The 20,250-nt window shown below is 44.9% G+C and overlaps 1 protein-coding gene across 1 annotated transcript; it reads right to left on the bottom strand.

The window, feature by feature from the left end:
• Positions 1-10,206: 10,206 nt before the first annotated feature.
• Positions 10,207-16,407, bottom strand: TLNRD1 (talin rod domain containing 1). Its single transcript, XM_056571980.1, has one exon. The coding sequence runs from the start codon at positions 15,604-15,606 to the stop codon at positions 14,536-14,538; it is 1,071 nt and encodes a 356-aa protein (XP_056427955.1). The 5' UTR covers positions 15,607-16,407; the 3' UTR covers positions 10,207-14,535.
• Between the last annotated feature and the right edge of the window lie 3,843 nt (positions 16,408-20,250).

The raw sequence follows: 20,250 nt of genomic DNA, 5'->3' as shown, positions 1-20,250 counted from the left end.
TTTTAAAGGCAAGGAGCAAAAAACGAAAATGCAAAAACGGAAAAACCTCCGGTCCTTAAGGGGTTAAATGTTGTTAATTGAAATAGCTTTTGATTTCAGTAAATATGCTGCAAACACAACAAATGACAATTTTCATTTCTTTTCAACCTATAAAGTGTTTTGAAACTTACTGTGTGTAATAATTTGGAACAGTGCATTGTAAGTTTTTAATGTTTAAAAAAAATCCTGTTATCATTAGGAGGTTTGTTCAATAAAATTTGAATTGTACTCTGAATAGTTGATAACATGAGAATTATGCTGTTATTTACAACAATTATTTAGGTAAATGAGAAAATATAATTTGCATAATATTTTGGAACAGGGTGTATATCCTTTCCTGCCCTAAATGGTCAACTGGAATGGTTCGCTCTGCAGTCTCTCTGTGACTGCTATCAGCGGATCTGCAGCGTGAAATAAGCTGTGACCCTGCCCTTAGGGTGTATTCACATGGACAGTATTCTGCACATATCTGATGCACTTGATTTTCTGCTGCAGATTTCAATGTAAACTAAATGACTGAACACAGCTTCATATCTGCAACTTCAAATCCTGTGCATAAAAAAGGCGCAGGATACTGTACGTGTGAATACACCCTTAAAAGTCCTGGAAAAACCCTTTAATGCCACAATAAAAATATTTGTGTGTAATTAAAAATAAATCTTAATAATTATCTTAAATCTTAATTATTTTAAAGGGGTTGCCTTAACACAGATTTGGATATTTCTGGCAAATCCTAGCAATATATCACCAATTGGATAAGTAGAATTTATCACGTTAAGGTTCCACTGTTTTTGTAGTTTTAAATTTAGCTATTGCATGGGTGCAAAATTTAGACCCTTAGGGGGAGATTTATCATTGCTTTTAGAAAATGTTTTGGCGCAGTTCAGGTGCAAGTAGCATATTTAGAGACTTTTATGCGCCTTTTGATATAGACAGTTTTACTCTGTTTGCCTACCTGTAGAACTTTTTCTTTTTGATCATGCAGTGGTCACGTATTTATCATTTGCAAATTTTGTCAAAAGTCACTATTTTGTGTGCAAAGGTACTTTTTAGGCGCAAAGCTACACCACCTACCAGTAGGCGTGAGAATCACTTCTACCTTCCACAATTCAACCTTTAACCTCTTGTGAACAACAGCGTCCCACTCCCCTTCTATGACAATGCGCTCAGGGGTTGAGCGCTGGGTGGTCCTGACGGCTATTTGCCACCAGGATCCATCTCTAATGCCAGACATCCCCGATCACGGTGATGCCTGGCTTAAACCCCTTAGACACCTCAATCAAATTTGATTGTAGCGTCTAAAGTGCAAGTAAAAATGTCCCGGCAGTTCTGTGAAAGTAAGTAAAAACACCTAACCTGACAGATTCAGGACCCAGGAAAGTGTCTACTTCCCTCCCTCACAAGCGTCTAGAAAAAGTGTATGTGGTAGAGCTCTTCCCACCACAGCAGAGCTGCGCAAAATTCATCATCCTACTGCACCTTGTTTATAAATAAGATGCACGCTAGTTAAACCCACCACCCAAATAAATGTGGGAAAATAGCTCTATCGTAGACAGTCTTTGATAAATCTGGGCCTTAGTGTTTGAAAGTTATTAAATATGCTTGCCATATGCATTGTCAATAGGGTGCCAACAAATCCAAATAAATAAACACAGCTAAACTATGGCTAAACTATTATCAAACTGTGTGAGAGAAAAATGTAGAGATTTTCCCCCAGCAACCAATCACAGCTCAGCTAAATAGCTGTGGTAAAGTGAAACCTGAGCTGTGATTGGTTGTTGTGGGAAAATCACTACATTTTTCTCACACAGTTTGATAAATCTGGGCCTATGTCTCTATAAATGTATTTTTTATTTTTTTTACAGCTTTATAACTCATGTTATTTTCTTTTATTTCATATTTGTAATGCATGCAATTTTCTTTTATTCCATCTTTTTTCTTTGATTTTCTCTTTATAATGCATGTTATTTTCTTTTATTCCTTTTTTTTATTTTATCCAATTTAAGAAGAAAATCCCTATTTTCTTTCTGAATACCCACTCATGCCCAAATACCAGTTTAAGACAGGGCATTCTGCTTTATTTGTGGGCAAAGATGAAACAAGTTTAAGTTGCAGGGATGGGCAACATTTCCTACACTGACAGGAAATGGGTGAAGCCTTACTTAAAAATATTACTCAGATGCTCATACTTTGTAGGAAATGTCTTCTGATAGCCACAGCTATTGGTTTCCTGTTTTCAGTTCACTATTTTCCTTTGGCATTACCTAAAATGGACAGGAAGGGCAGAGGATGAAGAGGTCACAGACAGAATACCTCATGAAAATACAGAGAATAAATTGAACCGTCAATACATAATCTGGAATGCATAGCCAACAAGAAGAGGAAATAAGTAAATAGATTGTATTATGCTAAAGATTTCACCCAAAAAATGCTCACCATCTGGATCTGCAGGGATAGTGGACATAGTTATATGTATTCAGAACGCCCTTGACACCCAGATGGGCTTTACAAAATGGTGTCCTGTACACTAGAGCCAATTCTTCTTGATTTTTCTTTTTTGATTTTAAAAGTCAGCTCAATGTAATAATGTTTTTTTTTGAAAATGTGCGCATTAGTATGAACAAAATACTCCCAAAATGATGGATTCTCAGGCATAGCCGTTTGCACTGGGTCCCTACACTGTACAATCCATCTTTATGGCACCATATTACAGATGTATAGCCCCTATATACAGCATCTGATGGAACCTGGCACACTATTTTTCTGCATGATGTCATATCAATCTGTATGAAATCAGATTCAAAATAAAGGAACAGGATCATAGGCTTCTATGGGTATTACATTTCCATTTAAAGGGGTACTCTACCCCTAGACATCTTATCCCCTATCCAAAGGATAGGGGATAAGATGCCTGATCATGGGGGTAACCCCCCCCACGATCTCCCCGCTGCACCCGGCATTCGTATAGAGAGTCGGGTGCAGCACCGGAGGCTCGTGACATCACAGCCATGCCCCCTCAATGCAAGTCTATGGGAGCCGGCGCCACGAGCCTCTGCCTTACATCGCCAGTCATCCGGCACGGAGCGAAATTCGTTCCGTGCAGCGGATGTCTGAGGTGCCGCAGCCGAGATCGCGGGGGTCCCCAGCGATCAGACATCTTATCCCCTATCCTGTGGATAGGGGATAAGATGTCTAGGGGCGGAGTACCCCTTTCACCTGGAGGTAATACAGGGCTATATCCCCAGCAGTGTGCATGAGGTCTAAGGATAGATTGTTGGTGTACGTTCAGATAAAAAATGGCACACTGCTACCACACTGGGTTTTTGCAGCAGTGCATATATAACTAACATGCCCTATATCCAGTAATATGTTACAGTCAATTTGTGAAAATAGGCATTATGAAGAATCTCCAAAATGGGACGTCAAAGTATAAAATGCTTCAGATTTCACACATTTTCTACGCATTTTCTACAATGCCAAAAGGTTTACAGTTGGAATCATTTAAGCCAAGGGAGCAGGAATTGGGGAGACGAGATACCGAGGGGGCATGGCCTCAGCAAATGCCAATTTATGACCATTTACGCCTGCACGAAGTTGTAAACTAGCCCAGAAAATTTACGCCAGCTTCAAGTTAAATTTTTTCGCCTGGCACATACTATAAATCCAGCGCAGTGGGCACAGGCAGAGTTTTACTGAAGACCATTGAATAAAAACGACACGTAACCGTTTGTGATACTATTTTGTACCGTTCAACATATTACAGACTTGCACGCAAGTGCGTCTAAAGCTTTATGTAGACCCTATTTGGTTACAATGTGGTTTTCTTTAACAATAAACAAAGAATGCTGAGAATGCTCAAATCCCGGGAAATCTGATTTAAGCTGCTACTGAACACTAAGGCATGTGTGAAATAGGTCTATGTCCATGGATTATGGCAGTGTTTCCCAACCAGGGTGCCCCCAGCTGTTGCTAAACTACAACTCCCAGCATGCCCGGACAGCCGAAGGCTGTCCGGGCATGCTGGGAGTTGTAGTTTTGCAACAGCTGGAGGCACCCTGGTTGGGAAACACTGGTCTATGGTCTGAAGGAAAGGATGATCTGGATATTATGTGCACATGCTGGGTAACAGGTATATGTGAGGGTGCGATGTGAAGGTGTCACATTTACATAAACAGAAATATCATCCTGATAAGTCAATGGCAATATTGTATCTATGTGTACTTCCTGTATCATACACATCGCAACATTATGTCCTACACCTAGCAACAGTAACTCCAATGCTTCTCATATTTAGCAAAAATCATTACAATTATCTTCTATACAAGGTCTGACTGTAAAAAACATTATAAAGAAATTTTAAGTCGAATAGCTCCTAAAGGGGATACTCTAGAGAAAACATTTTCAAATTAAAGGGGTACTCTGGTGAAAAACTTTTGTAAATTACTTCTATTAAAAAATCTTAATCCTTCTAGTACTAAATAGCTGCTGAATACTTCAGAGGAAATTATTTTCTTTTTGGAACACATTGCTCTCTACTGTCATCACGAGCACAGCGCTCTCTGCTGACATCTCTGTCCATTTTAAGAACTGTCAAGAGTAGGAGGAAAATCCCCATAGCAAACATATGCTGCTCTGGACAGTTCCTAAAATGGACAGAGATGTCAGCAGTGAGCACTGTGCTCGTGATGTCAGCAGAGAGCACTGTGTTCCAAAAATAAGATAATTTTCTCTTTAGTATTCAGCAGCTAATAGGTACTGGAAGGATTAAGGTTTTTTTAATAGAAGTAATTTACAAATCTGTTTAACTTTCTAGCACCTGTTCATTTAAAAAAATATATATATATTTCCACCGGAGTACCCCTTTAACTGGTGCCTGACAGTTATACAAATTTGTAAAATACGTCTATTGCTTCTAGCTGCTGTATGCCTTAAAGGAAGTTGTGTAGTTCTTCTCAATCTGACACAGCTCTTCCTGCTGCCACTGTGGAAGGAACTGTTCAGAGCAGGAGAGGTTTGCCGGAGTTCGGAACAGTTCTTGACCCAGACAGATGTGGCAGCAGAGAGCACCATGTCTAAACAAAAGGAAGGGTCGGCACTCGTGTCCCGTAGTGGTGCATGCGGAAGGCAGTACACAGGTAGAAAAGAAATCCCGGCACTCACTTTGTATGTCAGTCTGAGTAAGGCTTTGGCCGAAACGTGTTTATTCTTGTTACTAGCACTGTATAAATAAACATGTAACACTTGGCAGAAAATTACAGTGAGTGCCGGGATTTCTTTTCTACCCAAGAGCACCATGTCTGACTGGAAAGATAACATGACTTCCTCTGGGGGGATACAGCAGCTGATAAGTACTGGAAGGCTTGTTTTGTTTAAATAAATAAATAAATAAATAAATAAACAAAATTAACTAATTAACTAAATACACCTCCATAAGGCTTTGTTCGTTCAGACTCCATTCTGCAAAGCTTGCAGCAGAATTTCTGTATTCTCAAAACAGAGAATTCTGCTGGAATTCAAAGTCCCGTTGACTTCAATGGGATTCCGCTGTGGAATTCCGCAAAATTAGTCAGATGTGGAATTTCCACAGCGGCATGAAGTCAATGGGCAGTACATTTTGGCTGAATTCTTCTGCAGAATTCTGCACAGAAATTTACCGTGTGAACATAGGCTGTGTTTTCACTTAGCAGTTTTTAAACCTGCCAAACCCAGAAGTGGATCCAGCAAGAAGTATGAATCTTTCCTTAAAGGAGAACTGTGGCGTAACATTTTCTATTTCCCCTGTGCCCGATGCTGGTCTTCTTTCTGGGCTTGGTGATTTGCGCTCAGGGTATTGCCGACCCCAGCGATGTCCCGCCTCAGCCGGCGATAGGCTGAGTGCATGTAAGGAGCCTGGGCCCTACCTTCTTCCTGCTGCCCGGGCTCCTTACATGACAGCCTAGATACACTGAGTGCAGTATGAGTCACCGAGCCCAGCAACAAGACCAGCACTATAGGACTGGGGGGTTGGGTGTGTAGGAAGGTGGGTTTAAATTTGTTTTAGTTTTTTGCAGCCTGGGCACAGGGGAAAAGGAAAATGTTACGCCACAGTTCTCCTTTAAAGAAAGACTTCGTACTACTTCCTGCTGGATCCACTTCTGGTTTTGGCAAAAAATCTGCAGGGGTAGTTTTCCAAAAAACTGCTAAGTGAAAACACAGCCTTAGACACAACTCTCAATAAGATCCTAGTACCTGCACTGCATCACTATTGCCATAATGGAGGAAAGAAGGAGGGCTCTGTGATCTGGGTTCCTGTATGTAATACAATATTGTCGGCTGCAAAACCCGACTAGACTCTTTATACGCATGTCTGTAAAAGCTCCAAACACAAGAACAGAGACGTGGGTCAAGACTTATCAAGAATCGTAGGGAAACTCAGTTTGTGTCTGGACAATTGGGGAAAATATATAAAATTTGTCTAAAAAGGGGGGGGGGGGGGAGATTAGTTGCCCAAAGTCACCAATCACAGTACAGATTTCATTATACAAGAGCAGAAAGAAAAAAAAAGTAGTGGTTGGTTGGTATGGGCAACGCTTATGGTTTCCCTTTTAGACAGTTTTTACTTACCCCCCCCCCCCCCCACGTTTCATGCTCAGATATGAAATGCATTAATAAGATTGTCGCTGTTTCTGTGTGTTTGTTTTTTGGGCATACAAAGAGTCTAGCAATCTGGGCAACATGTTTATCTGTCCCCAAGTTGCTTGTCGTGCCAATCCTTAATGGCACAGAGACTACACGGGATGTAGCTTTGCCTTTTTTTTTTATGAAGACATTTTAAAGGTTGATGTACTTTCATTTCCAATCATACTTATAAATTTCTTACTCAAAGTCCAGCCTGAAAGGGATCACTGTTTGACCTATGAGCCTTTCAATTTATGCTCCAAAACCACATTTAACAGTCATTTGCACATTTTGGTGGGCATTCAAGACATTTTTTTTTATATATCTAAAAGCCAACTTTCATCATGCTAACATAGGCATGATGGGCCAAATTCTTATCTGCCAACACATCCTATGTGTTTCTATGCAGATGGGATGTTAGGGAAATCCTGAATAGGATCTGACAAGTCCACATCAAATCCCCAGGCAGCCTGGAAATCCCCATTTCATACGAGTATTGTACTAGGTTGTGAAAGTAAAACCTAAACATCTCAACTATGGTTGTCCCAGCCTTAACCCCTGAAGTAGCCAGCTGCGGCAAATGGTCAGACCACAAGACATTATTCCAGGTCTTTAATCTGCTGGTCTTCAGCATACTGCAGGCTTTCTTGTGCATCCTCTTTATAAGAGGCTCCCTTTTGAGATCACAGCCATGCAGACCAATATGATGTAATGTGCAGTGTATGGACTGAGCACTGACTGCAATGCTGGCAGTACTCATATGTCTATTACCTAAAGACAACTTGATATAATGCTGAGCATGTGCACTCAACTTCTTTGGTCGACCATGACGAGGCCTGTTCTGAGTGAAACCTGTCGTGTGAATACGCTGTATGGCAGGGATGTGGAAATTGCATCACCCAACTGGCAGGTGAATTGTTCAGGCATTTAGCACTGAATTTGAGGAATTCACATATAACAGGGCAATCATTCTCGCCCCGTCACTAAACTGCTATAGACTGCAGCTGTATGCTGCAGCCTATAGTGAGCCATGCAGGATGTTAGTGTCCTGGCGTAGGCACGTGCAATGACGTCACTCATCACACGCACCTCTGAGGACTGAAGATGTAGTCCAAAAACAACCGCTGAGCCTGCCAGAGCACCCATGGGGGTGGAGGACAGGTAATAGCAGGGGATCAGAGAGAGGGGGGGGGGGGGGGGGGGGGGAGGGGAGGGGGTTTGTTGAATGAGTGAATTATGTGGCACGGGGGGGGGGGGAGCTGAAATAATGGCACAGGCAGCATCAGAGAGGAGGGTATATAATGGCACAGGGAGCATCAGAGAGGAGGGTATATAATGGCACAGGGAGCATCAGAGAGGAGGGTATATAATGGCACAGAGAGCATCAGAGAGGAGGGTATATAATGGCACAGGGAGCATCAGAGAGGAGGGTATATAATGGCACAGGGAGCATCAGGGAGGAGGGTATATAATGGCACAGGGAGCATCAGAGAGGAGGGTATATAATGGCACAGGAGAGGATCAAGGAGGAAAGTTGTGGCACAGGGTGTAATAAGGGGGGGGGGGGAATGAACTGGCGCAGGATGGTAGCAGCCAAATTTCTAATGCTGATACTGGAACTAAGTTGTGCAATTGGCAGTATAGCATGGAGTGTGTCACCAAACTAAGCATGTCTAAAAAGGCATCACCATGAAAAGTTTGCAAAGCTCTAATTTGGGGGTATAATTGTTTACATTGGAGCCCTACCTGATGGGGGTCATATCTACCTGGGGGCCTGTCTACCTGCTGGGGGAGCTCTACCTAATGGAGGTCATATCTATCTGGGGCTTGTCTACCTACTGGGGGAGCTCTACCTAATGGAGGTCATATCTATCTGGGGCTTGTCTACCTACTGGGGGAGCTCTACCTAATGGAGGTCATATCTATCTGGGGCTTGTCTACCTACTGGGGGAGCTCTACCTAATGGAGGTCATATCTATCTGGGGCTTGTCTACCTACTGGGGGAGCTCTACCTAATGGAGGTCATATCTATCTGGGGCTTGTCTACCTACTGGGGGAGCTCTACCTAATGGAGGTCATATCTATCTGGGGCTTGTCTACCTACTGGGGGAGCTCTACCTAATGGAGGTCATATCTATCTGGGGCTTGTCTACCTACTGGGGGAGCTTTACCTAATGGAGGTCATATCTATCTGGGGCTTGTCTACCTACTGGGGGAGCTTTACCTAATGGAGGTCATATCTATCTGGGGCTTGTCTACCTACTGGGGGAGCTTTACCTAATGGAGGTCATATCTATCTGGGGCTTGTCTACCTACTGGGGGAGCTTTACCTAATGGAGGTCATATCTATCTGGGGCTTGTCTACCTACTGGGGGAGCTTTACCTAATGGAGGTCATATCTATCTGGGGCTTGTCTACCTACTGGGGGAGCTTTACCTAATGGAGGTCATATCTATCTGGGGCTTGTCTACCTACTGGGGGAGCTTTACCTAATGGGGGTCATATCTATCTGGAGCTCTGTCATGGAGCTCTACCTTTCTACACACAGGGGGACATATAGCCGAAGGCTTGTTTTTTTTAAATAGCACAGATCCTTCCTAAGCATGTCCATTACTGTCTGGCAGGTGCATACTAAAATCACATTATGGTGGATAACATTGTTACACAGGCTGTGCACTCTCTATACATTGTAGCAGAGTGTTACTGCTTTAGTGTCATCACATGAAAAGATACATTCACAATTGTGAGGGGTGTACTCCCTTATCAGGGCCTCTGATGAATGTCAGCCAGATGCATCACAATGAATTCCCCTATCTGAGTGCAGCCCCTCAATGCTTTCATTTGAGAACTACACTAAGACTGCAGTACTAGTGCTTTACACCAAAGTCTCCTGAGGCTCTGTTGCAGAACTACAACTTCCATCATGCCCTGCCTGCCAAAGGCTGTATACAGCCCCCCTGAGGTTAAAATCCGTGCCTGTATGAGAAATGCTCTGCCCTCAGAGTTAGCTGCAGTATGTGAACTTGATAAGAACAGGATTTTACAATGAGTAAAGCAGGATGTGTGACAGCATTAATACAGAGCCGGGGGCACTATGTGTAATGCCTCATGATGCTCCTCGTGAATTCACCTAGAAGCATTGCTTCCAATTCTGTATCTGATTAAGTATTATACAATATTTTTCTATCTGTAATCGGGAAACATTCCTTATGAGACTGGCGGAACAGTAGGGAAATAATGAAATCTATGGGGGAGTTATCAAAACCTGTCCAGAGGAAAAGTTGCCCAGTTGCCCATAGCAACCAATCAGATTGCTTCTTTCATTTTTTGCAGAGACCTTGTTAAAAATGAAAGAAGCAATCTGATTGGTTGCTATGGGCAATTTTCCTCTGGACGGGTTTTGATAAATCTCCCCTCCCCCTAGATGTATTATATACTCAGAAGTGGTATGGAGCTGTAATACCTCATGTACACAAGGCTATTTTATGTGCTTAATGACTGAAGGATCCATTCAAAGTTTCAGAAACCTTTTAATGGGTGAAATAAATACTCCAAATACATGCAAGGTAAAAACTGACAAAAATGACAATCATTTTATTATAGTGTACATTCAGGAAACACGCTCACTGTAACCCACCCCCAACAGTAAGTCAGCACATGGGAAGAGGGGGGGGGGGAAGGTGGCTTTTACCTCTCTGAGCTCTTTACATTCTCCATTCACACTCCATTTGCAGGACTTAAAAAGGGAGCTACATCCAGCAGCTAGAAGCCATACAAAACTAAGTGAGGTAACCCTTTAATTCCTGCCGATCACACACAGCAACATCCCAGTGGGAAGCATGGAAGACACTGGCCCAGAAACCCGCACCCAGCACGGATTTTAAAGCCTTGATAATGCCACTTTTGTGCCAGGACTTGTAGTTTAGGGGCTTAGTGCTGAAAGGGAGAAAAGTAAAAAAAAAAAAAAAAAATCATAAAAGACAACTACACTTTCATATTGGCCAATAGACAGGAAAATAAATTCAGATCGTGGTGATCTAGCACTACAATAGCGCAGTCACAAGATGATGGGCACTGCCACAGCGCAGGCCCAGGATGGTGAACCCTGCCACAGCGCAGGCCCAGGATGGTGAACCCTGCCACAGCGCAGGCCCAGGATGGTGAACCCTGCCACAGCGCAGGCCCAGGATGGTGAACCCTGCCACAGCGCAGGCCCAGGATGGTGAACCCTGCCACAGCGCAGGCCCAGGATGGTGAACCCTGCCACAGCGCAGACCAGGATGGTGAACCCTGCCACAGCGCAGGCCCAGGATGGTGAACCCTGCCACAGCGCAGACCAGGATGGTGAACCCTGCCACAGCGCAGACCAGGATGGTGAACCCTGCCACAGCACAGGCCCAGGATGGTGAACCCTGCCACAGCGCAGACCAGGATGGTGAACCCTGCCACAGCGCAGGACCAGGATGGTGAACCCTGCCACAGCGCAGACCAGGATGGTGAACCCTGCCACAGCGCAGACCAGGATGGTGAACCCTGCCACAGCGCAGCCCAGGATGGTGAACCCTGTCACAGCGCAGGACCAAGGTGGGTCTCATTGCACAGTGAAAACAGCTTCTACAAAATACAAGAGACTGAAAGTGAAACTTTACATCTACCTCAATACAAGAGTAAAACTTGTGGTTCTGTTTTGTGTACTTATAGGGGTTCTAAACTGTACTGTTCCTATAACAGAGCACCAAATCTATTGGTACAAGTATGGGGGGGAGGGAAGGCATAAAACCAGATTTACATTCACCTTTCCACTAGTGCAAGACTAAAGTAGTACAGTAGCTGCTCTGTATTCCACAATAGACGTGCGCTGCCTTGTGAAATACAGAAGCCTGGTAACATTGCTGGCGCATCACATGCTCCATGGTGTTAGAGGGATAAGGATGCAATATAATGTTCCTTAATAGTCTTTAGGACTCCATCGAGGAAGGATGGCTTGTCAGTCACATATCTAAAAGTCAGAGGACAGAGTGCGATTTGCATACATGGGCACAGACTAGATCTGTTGCAAAACTACAACACCCAGGATGCCTTCGGCTGTCCAAGCATGCTGGAGGTTGTAGTTTTGTAACACCTGGAGGCACCCTGGTTGGGAAACACTGGTCTATATGTTTAACTAGAATGCAGTGAGTTATCCCCATTCATCTGTAGTTGTAAAGATAGGCTATTGAGAAATTTTGCATACAGTGTCCCAACCTATCGCTCTTCAGCTGTTACAAAACTACATCCACAATCTGAGTCTGATGGGAGCTGTAGTACTGCAACAGCTGGAGAACCACAGATTGGAAAGCACTGCAACTCTAAAGCTACTGAGAAACCAACTCCTAACAATCTAAGACTAGTGGTAGGAATTGTAGCAGCTTACATTACAACACTTTGTGCTCTGTTATACAACATTATATAGAAGAGAACCCCTTTAAAATGTATTCAAAAAAGAAATTTAAAAAGCATACCCCAAGGCTTCACATATTCACAGGCACTGAAATGTTATTACTTAAGGAGTCCATCTGACTGAAGATCAGAAAGCAATGCTGCTGACAATTTGCATTCCCAATACGATTTCAGTGGCTAGGGAACACGTGATCTTACATTTAACATTTTTATAGGTTAAGTGTCCAAATGAATAGAATATGCGGCACTGGAACCAATACATTTTAATGAAATATGCTAACATTTGTTCGCTTGTCCCAAAATATAATGTCGCTTGACCCTGGGAACAGAAGTCCTGTAATCTTAAGGCGCACCTCCGGTTATGGCTCCAGTGGCAGGACATCTGTTCATGTTTTGCAGCAACTTCTGAGCCAGACTATGACGATCAGGAAACTGATTTGACAAAAGTCCCATGCAAGTCTATGGACCTTCATGCAAATCTGTCTCCTAATCGAGATAGTCTCGGGCTCAGAAGTTACATCGAAATGTAAATAGATATCCTGCCACCAGAGCCATTGTCGGCGGTACTCTTTAATACAGGGTTCAATTAGGCTCAGTTTACACATTGCAATTCAAGAAATGATCAACAAGGACCAACTGTGTAAATGGGGAAACTGACATTGAGAAGTGTAGCAACAAACTCCTTTACTGTCCTGCTGTGCCCTGCATCAGACCACCTTGTCAGGCAACAGATCTTTAAAGCGTACCTCCGATGACGGTCCTGCGGCAGGATATGTTTAAAATTACCAGCAACTTCAGGGGCCGAGACTTGTCCAAAGATCAGGATACCGATTTTCCGGAAGTCCCATGCAAGTCTTTAAAACTTCCGGAAAATGAATCTCCCGATTGTCTTAGGGCAAGTCTCAAGATATCCTGCCGCCGGGGAGGGAAGCTTTAAACAAGAGTTTTCCAACCAGTGTGCCTCCAGCTGTTGCAAAACTACAAGTTTTGCAACAGCAGGAGGCACCCAGGTTGGGAAACACTGCTTCAAACAAACAATGGTCCCCTGGCAGGCCATGATCTACTATACACAGGCACATAGAGCTCACTCTTTGACAAGCTGCATACACTGATCTCTACATAACAGAGCAGATCATGGATGAATTGGGTGCAGACATCTGTAGGTGTGCCCCTTGTCTATAGAGTACGCTGTGTGCCTGCTATGATGTGTAAACCATATTCTGCTGGAGTTAAGCCAGGAGTCTCAAATTATCTGGGGACAACTGGAGGTAGAGGCTGGGCCGCATGCGCCCCCTCACATATAATGCCCCCATCATGCCCCCAGATATGACCCCCATCAGGTAGGGCTCCCCAGTAGGTACACAGGCCCCCAGATAGATATGACCCCATCACTGATTGGGGTAATATCTATCTGGAGCCTGTCTGCCTACTGGGGAGCCCTACCTGATGATCAGGTAGGGGTTCCCAATAGGTGTACAGGCCCCCAAATAGATATTACCCCCGGATCCTATTTAAACAATTCTGCCCCCTAAGAAGATAGGTTAGCCCCTGGTGATAAGCAGGTCCTCCCTTATTAGGCAAGTTAAGTTTCACAGCTACAGGATTTACATCTCCCTGCTGCAGCCTAAAACAAGCCTTCTTTGCGGGGATGCGCGCGTTAGGTGACGTCATCACATGTGCCATGCAGGACATCGGCGTCCCGGCATCCTGCGCTGCGATGACGTCACCAATCGCGTGCATCCCTCCAGGAAGGCTCGTTATAGGCTGCAGCAGGGAGATATAGGTACAGTAGCAGTGTGTGCCGATGTGTGTGAAGTCTTCCGGCATTTAGTGCTGCTTGCCCGAAGAGGGGCTAACTGCCTGAAGAAATCACCTACCTGGCGCCCAGGCTGCAAAATTTAGTTCCGCAGGCTCCAAATGCCCCGCGGGCCGGGAGTTTGAGAGCCCTGAGTTAAATGAACTTACAGTACTAAGTTTTGTCTAAGAAAAGTACTTCTGCTTTGCAAACGCTCCAAACCTCTGGAAAAATCTGGAATTTCCAGGGAATCGGAGAAGTTAAAGTGGAACTACTTTTTCTAAGCAAAACAAATCAAGCGATTCAGCAATTTGTACTGTAATGTCACTTATCTCTGGCACCAGCCGGAGGGATCTGACATGAGCAATGTGCAAACCAGCCTTCTACATATGAAGGCCTTACAACAGTACAGGTGGCACCAGTAAATTCACTCGACCTCCACCCACAACACATTCCACTTCCTGGGTGAAATGTCAATGTCACAACCTAGCACCTGGAGTCCGTATCAGCCTAAACATGGTTCTCCTACATGGCAGGCCTGTCTAGACAGGGAGACTTGGAGCTCCCACTGACTACTCTTTGGTAAAAGTGAAGGAAGGCCATCTTTAGGGCGATTTCACAGAATTGGAGTGTACTGGCGGAAGAGTTCTAGGAGACGTGCGCTCTCTCAGGGCCTGAGATAACAGGTTGCAGCCGTCCGACACGGCACAAGCAGAGCTCCGCAGCCTGTCCTTGTAGTCAGTCATCTTGCTGCTGCTGTCCGAGTGCTGGGTTATATCCCTGAGGCATTGGGTCAGGAGCACACAGGCAGACACCACACTCATGGCGCCTCCTAAGATGGCAGTCTGCACCGCTTTCCCCTCCGCATTCAGAAGGGCAGCCTTGCCCAGGAATTGAGGTTCTGTGGCAAAGCCCACCAAGGCGTGGACCGCCTGCACCAGGGGCCCACTGAAGAGGGCGCAGCGGTTCCTGGAGAGCTCACTCGGTGACGTCTTGACCTCCTTGATGCAGGCCAGTAAGGCGGTGGCGCTGGTGCTCATGCACTTCACCCCAAGCTTAAACTGTTCCTTGGCAAACTTATCCCTGGACTTCTCGCTGGCGGCCACACTGGCATCTGTTAGGGTCTTGAGGTTGGTGGACAAGTTCTGGGAGACTTCCAGCAGGAGTTGAGGCGTGAGGTCCTGTAGGGGCACTGTCCGGAGCATGGCGCAGTTCTGCTCTACCTCGTATCTGCACCGTGTCACCTTGTAGCGGTCCACCAAGCCTGGTAGTGCAGACTGGGCACCCGGCACCTCCACGGCAGCCAGGTAGGCAGCATGAGCGGACAGCTCGATGAGGGACACCACCAGGTCACCCATCTCCTGCAGGCTCTCCCCCACCTCGGTGAAGCGGCCCATGTTGAGCTGGCTCTGGACATCATGGGTCAGGATGGAGAGTCCTTTGGTCCGGGCTATGACCGTGTCCCGGCACTTCTCGAAGGCCTCCCCCAGCTGGGCACAGCTCTCGGTCCGGACAGGCCGGGGCTCGCTGGACAGCAGTAGTAGGTCCGCCACCAGCTGCATCTTGGCCTTGCACTGCTCGCAGATACTCAGTAGCTTCTTGCGGGGCTGAGAGCCGCCTTGGCCCGCTGCAGAGGGCAGAGAAGACCGGGCGGAACCGGAGCCGCCGCTAGCCATCCCGCCGGGAGCAGCGTCTCATACCTCGGCCAGTGGCAGCTGTACCCCGCGATCTCCTCCGCCGCATCATCCCATGGGTGGCTGGCGGGCACAGCCCGGAAGAGGTGCTGCTGGTCAGACCCGGGAACAGCTTTCTGCCTCCCGCATGTCGGTGCCCGGAGAAGCAGTAGAGGAGACCCGCCCAAAAGCTGCTCCCGGCCCGGATAAGGAACGTGGGACGGCGCCGCCCTGTGACGTTACCCGGAGGAGAGGAGCAGCGCCATCTACAGGCAGCACATAGTACTGTACAATACTGGACACCGGTACTCTCTGGTCTACCTTGTGGCTCTCCAGCTGATGCACATTACACCTCTGGCATGCTGGGAGCTGTAGTTCTGCAGTAGCTGGAGAGCCTCAAGTTGGAGAACACTGCTATAGAGCTTAGGTCTTCAAATGGTGGACCTCCAGCTGTTGTAAAACTACAACTCTTATTAGTATGCCCGAACAGCATGACAGGAATTGTAGTTTTGCAACAGCTGGAGGTCCTCCGTGTGAAGTCCTAAGCCAGTGCTGGTCCATGCTGCTATTTAAAAATAGAATCTTCCATGATATTTGGAACAGGGTAGATTTTTCATAATTCAACCCATTCTTCATAGATTTAGAGGTAGTCTTTAAAAAGAAAGCTACGTTCATGCATTTACAGGGTTGGATAGGGCCCCAAGCAGTGATACAATAAGGTATCCCTAACAAAGTACTCCCAAAACATGTACATGCATGGCTACCTCTCTGTCTGCATAGGATCAGAAACAAGCCCCCAGAGAGGGTGGAGGCCCCAAGGCACTGTCTGTTGTGTATAGTCTTCTTACCATAATGTCCTTCTTTTTACAAGGAAATCTCATGCACTTGTGATGCATCTGGAAAGTCTTAATCCCCTTTCACTCTTTTTACATTTTTTTTTATGTTCCGGCCTTGTTCTACAAATAAATAAAGGTATTGAAAGAGCTTTATTCGTCATTCAGTCGTCATTACAAATCATACAATAAATTACAATCGCACAAAGCATGACAGTACAATATACAGCACAGGTTCCCTAAGCTATACACCATACCACATGCTACACTAACACTCCGCTCCATCACTCAATATGGGGGAAACAAAGTCGAAAAACAACAACATATTACAGTCTGTGATCGGGGAGGGGCATGGGAACAATGGGGTAGGGGTGAGGGCAGATCACAGGGTCAAAATACTGGGCAAACGTATGGGGAGGTAGGGGAAGCAGAGGGGCGTTAGTCCTCTTCTTCATCGACATCCGGACAGTCCAAGATGGAATAGTCTCTAAGCCGGCTGTGGACCAGCCTGCGGCAGTCCTGGACGGACATGTCCTCCCTGTTGTAGATGAGGTGATTCCTGGCCAGCCATATAGCGTCCTTAAAACAGTTCATAAGGCGCCAGGCCTCCTGGATGGCCTCCACGTCGTGAACCCCAGGAAAAAACCCATAAAGCACCGAATGGTACTATAGGTAGTTCCTGGGTACCGAGTCTCTAAGTTCAGGTTCCAGGGCGTTCAATAGGCCCTGCGCAAAGGGGCACTGCCAAAAGACGGACATAGTTGTAGTTCTACAAATAAATAAAAATCTATTTCCCTACCCCACCAAACTAAGTAATCAGGGGAGAAGAGACCTGCTAAAAGAGATGACCAAGAACTAAGTGGTCACTCTTCCTTAGGATTACCACCTTTCTTGCCAAAAAATACCGGCCATGCTAATTTGGATAATTAATTATGTACACATGACATCACAGGATACACATATGTATGGGAAATTTTGTCCTTTTCTGAACCCTATAACTTTTTTATTTCTCCTTATATGGGCCTGCATGAGGGCTAATTTTTTCCACCTCGATCTGTAGTTTTTACCAGTACCATTTGTTTTTATGTGACTTTTTGATCGATTCCTTTTTTTTAGCAAATTCGGGAGTTGCAGTTAGTTACTAACTACAACTCCCAGCAGGCCCTGATACAGCCTATGGCTCAGCAGATGCCCCAAATTAAAAAAAAAACTACAACTCACAGCATGTTGGATTATAAAGTATAGCTTAGTGTTTCCCAACCAAGGGTGCTTCCAGCTGTTGCAAAACTACAACTCCCAGTATGTTGGACTATATAGTAGTATATAGTATAGGCCAGTGTTTCCCAACCAGGGGTGCTTCCAGCTGTTGCAAAACTACAACTCCCAGCATGCCTGGACAGCCGTTGGCTGTCCATGCATGATGGAAGTTGGAGTTTTGCAACAGCTGGAGGCGCTCTGGTTAGAAACAATCTCTGGTATAGGTTATGGTTATTTTTTAACATTGGACCCTATGTATGAAGGAAGCATCTGCCACACTTAAAGGTATATATTGCAGCAGCACAGATACAGTCGTGGCCGGAAATGTTGGCACCCCTGAAATTTTTCAAGAAACTTAAGTATTTCTCACACAAAAGGATTGCAGTAACACATATTTATTCCCTTTGTGTGTATTGGAACTAAACCAAAAAAGGGAGGAAAAAAGCAAATTGGACATAATGTCACACCAAACTCCAAAAATGGTCTGGACAAAAGTATTGGCACCCTTTCAAAATTGTGGAAAATAAGATTGTTTCAAGCATGTGATGCTCCTTTAAACTCACCTGGGGCAAGTGACAGGTATGGGTAATATAAAAATTACATCTGAAAGCAGATAAAAAGGAGAGAAGTTCACTTAGTCTTTGCGTTGTGTGTCTGTGTGTGCCACACTAAGCATGGGCAACAGAAAGAGGAGAAGAGAACTGTCTGAGGACTTGAGAACCAAAATTGTGGAAAATTATCAACAATCTCAAGGTTACAAGTCCCTCTCCAGAGATCTAGATTTGCCTTTGTCCACAATGCACAACATTATCAAGGAGTTTGCAACCCATGGCACTGTACCTAATCTCCCTGGGCTTGGACGGAAGAGAAAAATTGATGAAAGGTGTCAACGCAGTATAGTATGGATGCTGGATAAGCATCCCCAAACAAGTTCCAAAGATATTCAAGCTGTCCTGCAGGCTCAGGGAGCATCAGTGTCAGCGTGAACTATCCGTCAACATTTAAATGAAATGAAACGCTATGGCAGGAGACCCAGGAGGACCCCACTGCTGACACAGAGACATAAAAAAAACAAGACTACATTTTGCCAAAATTAACTTGAGTAAGCCAAAATCCTTCTGGGAAAACATCTTGTGGACAGATGAGACCAAGATAGAGCTTTTTGGTAAAGCACATCATTCTACTGTTTACCAAAAATGGAATGAGGCCTACAAAGAAAAGAACACAGTACCTACAGTGAAATATGGTGGAAGTTCAATGATGTTTTGGGGTTGCTTTGCTGCCTCTGGCACTGGGTGCCTTGAATGTGTACAAGGCATCATGAAATCTGAGGATCACCAATGGATTTTGGGTCGCACTGTACAGCCCAGTGTCAGAAAGCTGGGTTTGCTTCCAGCAGGACAATGACCCCAAACATACATCAAAAAACACCCAGAAATGGATGGCAACAAAGCGCTGGAGAGTTCTGAAGTGGCAGCAATGAGTCCAGATCTAAATCCCATTGAACCATTGTGGAGAGATCTTAAAATTGCTGTTGGGAAAAGGCGCCTTCCAATAAGAGAGACCTGGAGCAGTTTGCAATGGAGGAGTTGTCCAACCAGAGTGTCTCTTTAAAGATTAAAGTCATATTCCTGTTGTTTATTGTTATTATCTTTGGTTGCCTACGATTGTTTCAGGGTTAAATATTAAAATATTGGTGACCAGTGCTCATTTATATCTTTATGTTCCCCTGTTTTTTGTAATGGTGGAGGCTTGTCCCTGTTTGCGTGTGGTGTCTCCTAGCAAACACAGTCGCAAGCATACCTGTCCATCCCAGGCCTTCTCCCTGCTATTATTCCTTCTGCTTATGCTTCTGCTGCAGTCTCCAGACCTTCCCTTAGGCCGGCATCACCTGAGCATACTGTGGACTAATTTTTGTGTCTGTATTACTGCCAGGACTTGTGTCCATAATATCGATGAAAAAACATGCATGCAGGGCTCAAGTCCTGCAGGAACTAGTGGGAACTAATTTCCTGCACTTTTCCACAGCAGGAACACCATTGCTATTAGTAGGAATCCTGCAGGACTAGCCCTTTAGTGGAAATCTTGGGTGAGTACCCACACTTCCTTTCCCAGGACTTGACTCCTCCATGCATGCAATACACTCATGTGAAACAGAGTAAGGCTATGTTCACACAGCAGAATTTCTGTGTGGAATTTCGTGGAAAAATTCAGCTGGAAATTCCATGGAAATTAATTTCAGTGGGATTACGCAGTCCCATTCAAACAGCAGAATTTCTGCAGCGGGCATTCTGCTACGGAAATTCCGCTTTCTGCTAAAATATAAGAGTTTGGGCACCCCAGGTAAAAATTTGTATTAATGTGCATAAAGAAGCCAAGGAAAGATGGAAAAATCTCCAAAAGGCATCAAATTACAGATTAGACATTCTTATAATATGTGAACAAAAGTTAGATTTTATTTCCATCATTTACACTTTCAAAATAACAGAAAACAAAAAAAATGGCATCTGCAAAAGTTTGGCCACCCTGCAGAATTTATAGCATGCACTGCCCCCTT

Source organism: Hyla sarda, chromosome 4 (assembly GCF_029499605.1).
Source record: "Hyla sarda isolate aHylSar1 chromosome 4, aHylSar1.hap1, whole genome shotgun sequence".
In the NCBI taxonomy this organism is placed as follows: Eukaryota; Metazoa; Chordata; class Amphibia; order Anura; family Hylidae; genus Hyla; species Hyla sarda.
This window is presented reverse-complemented; position numbering and strand designations above follow the sequence as displayed.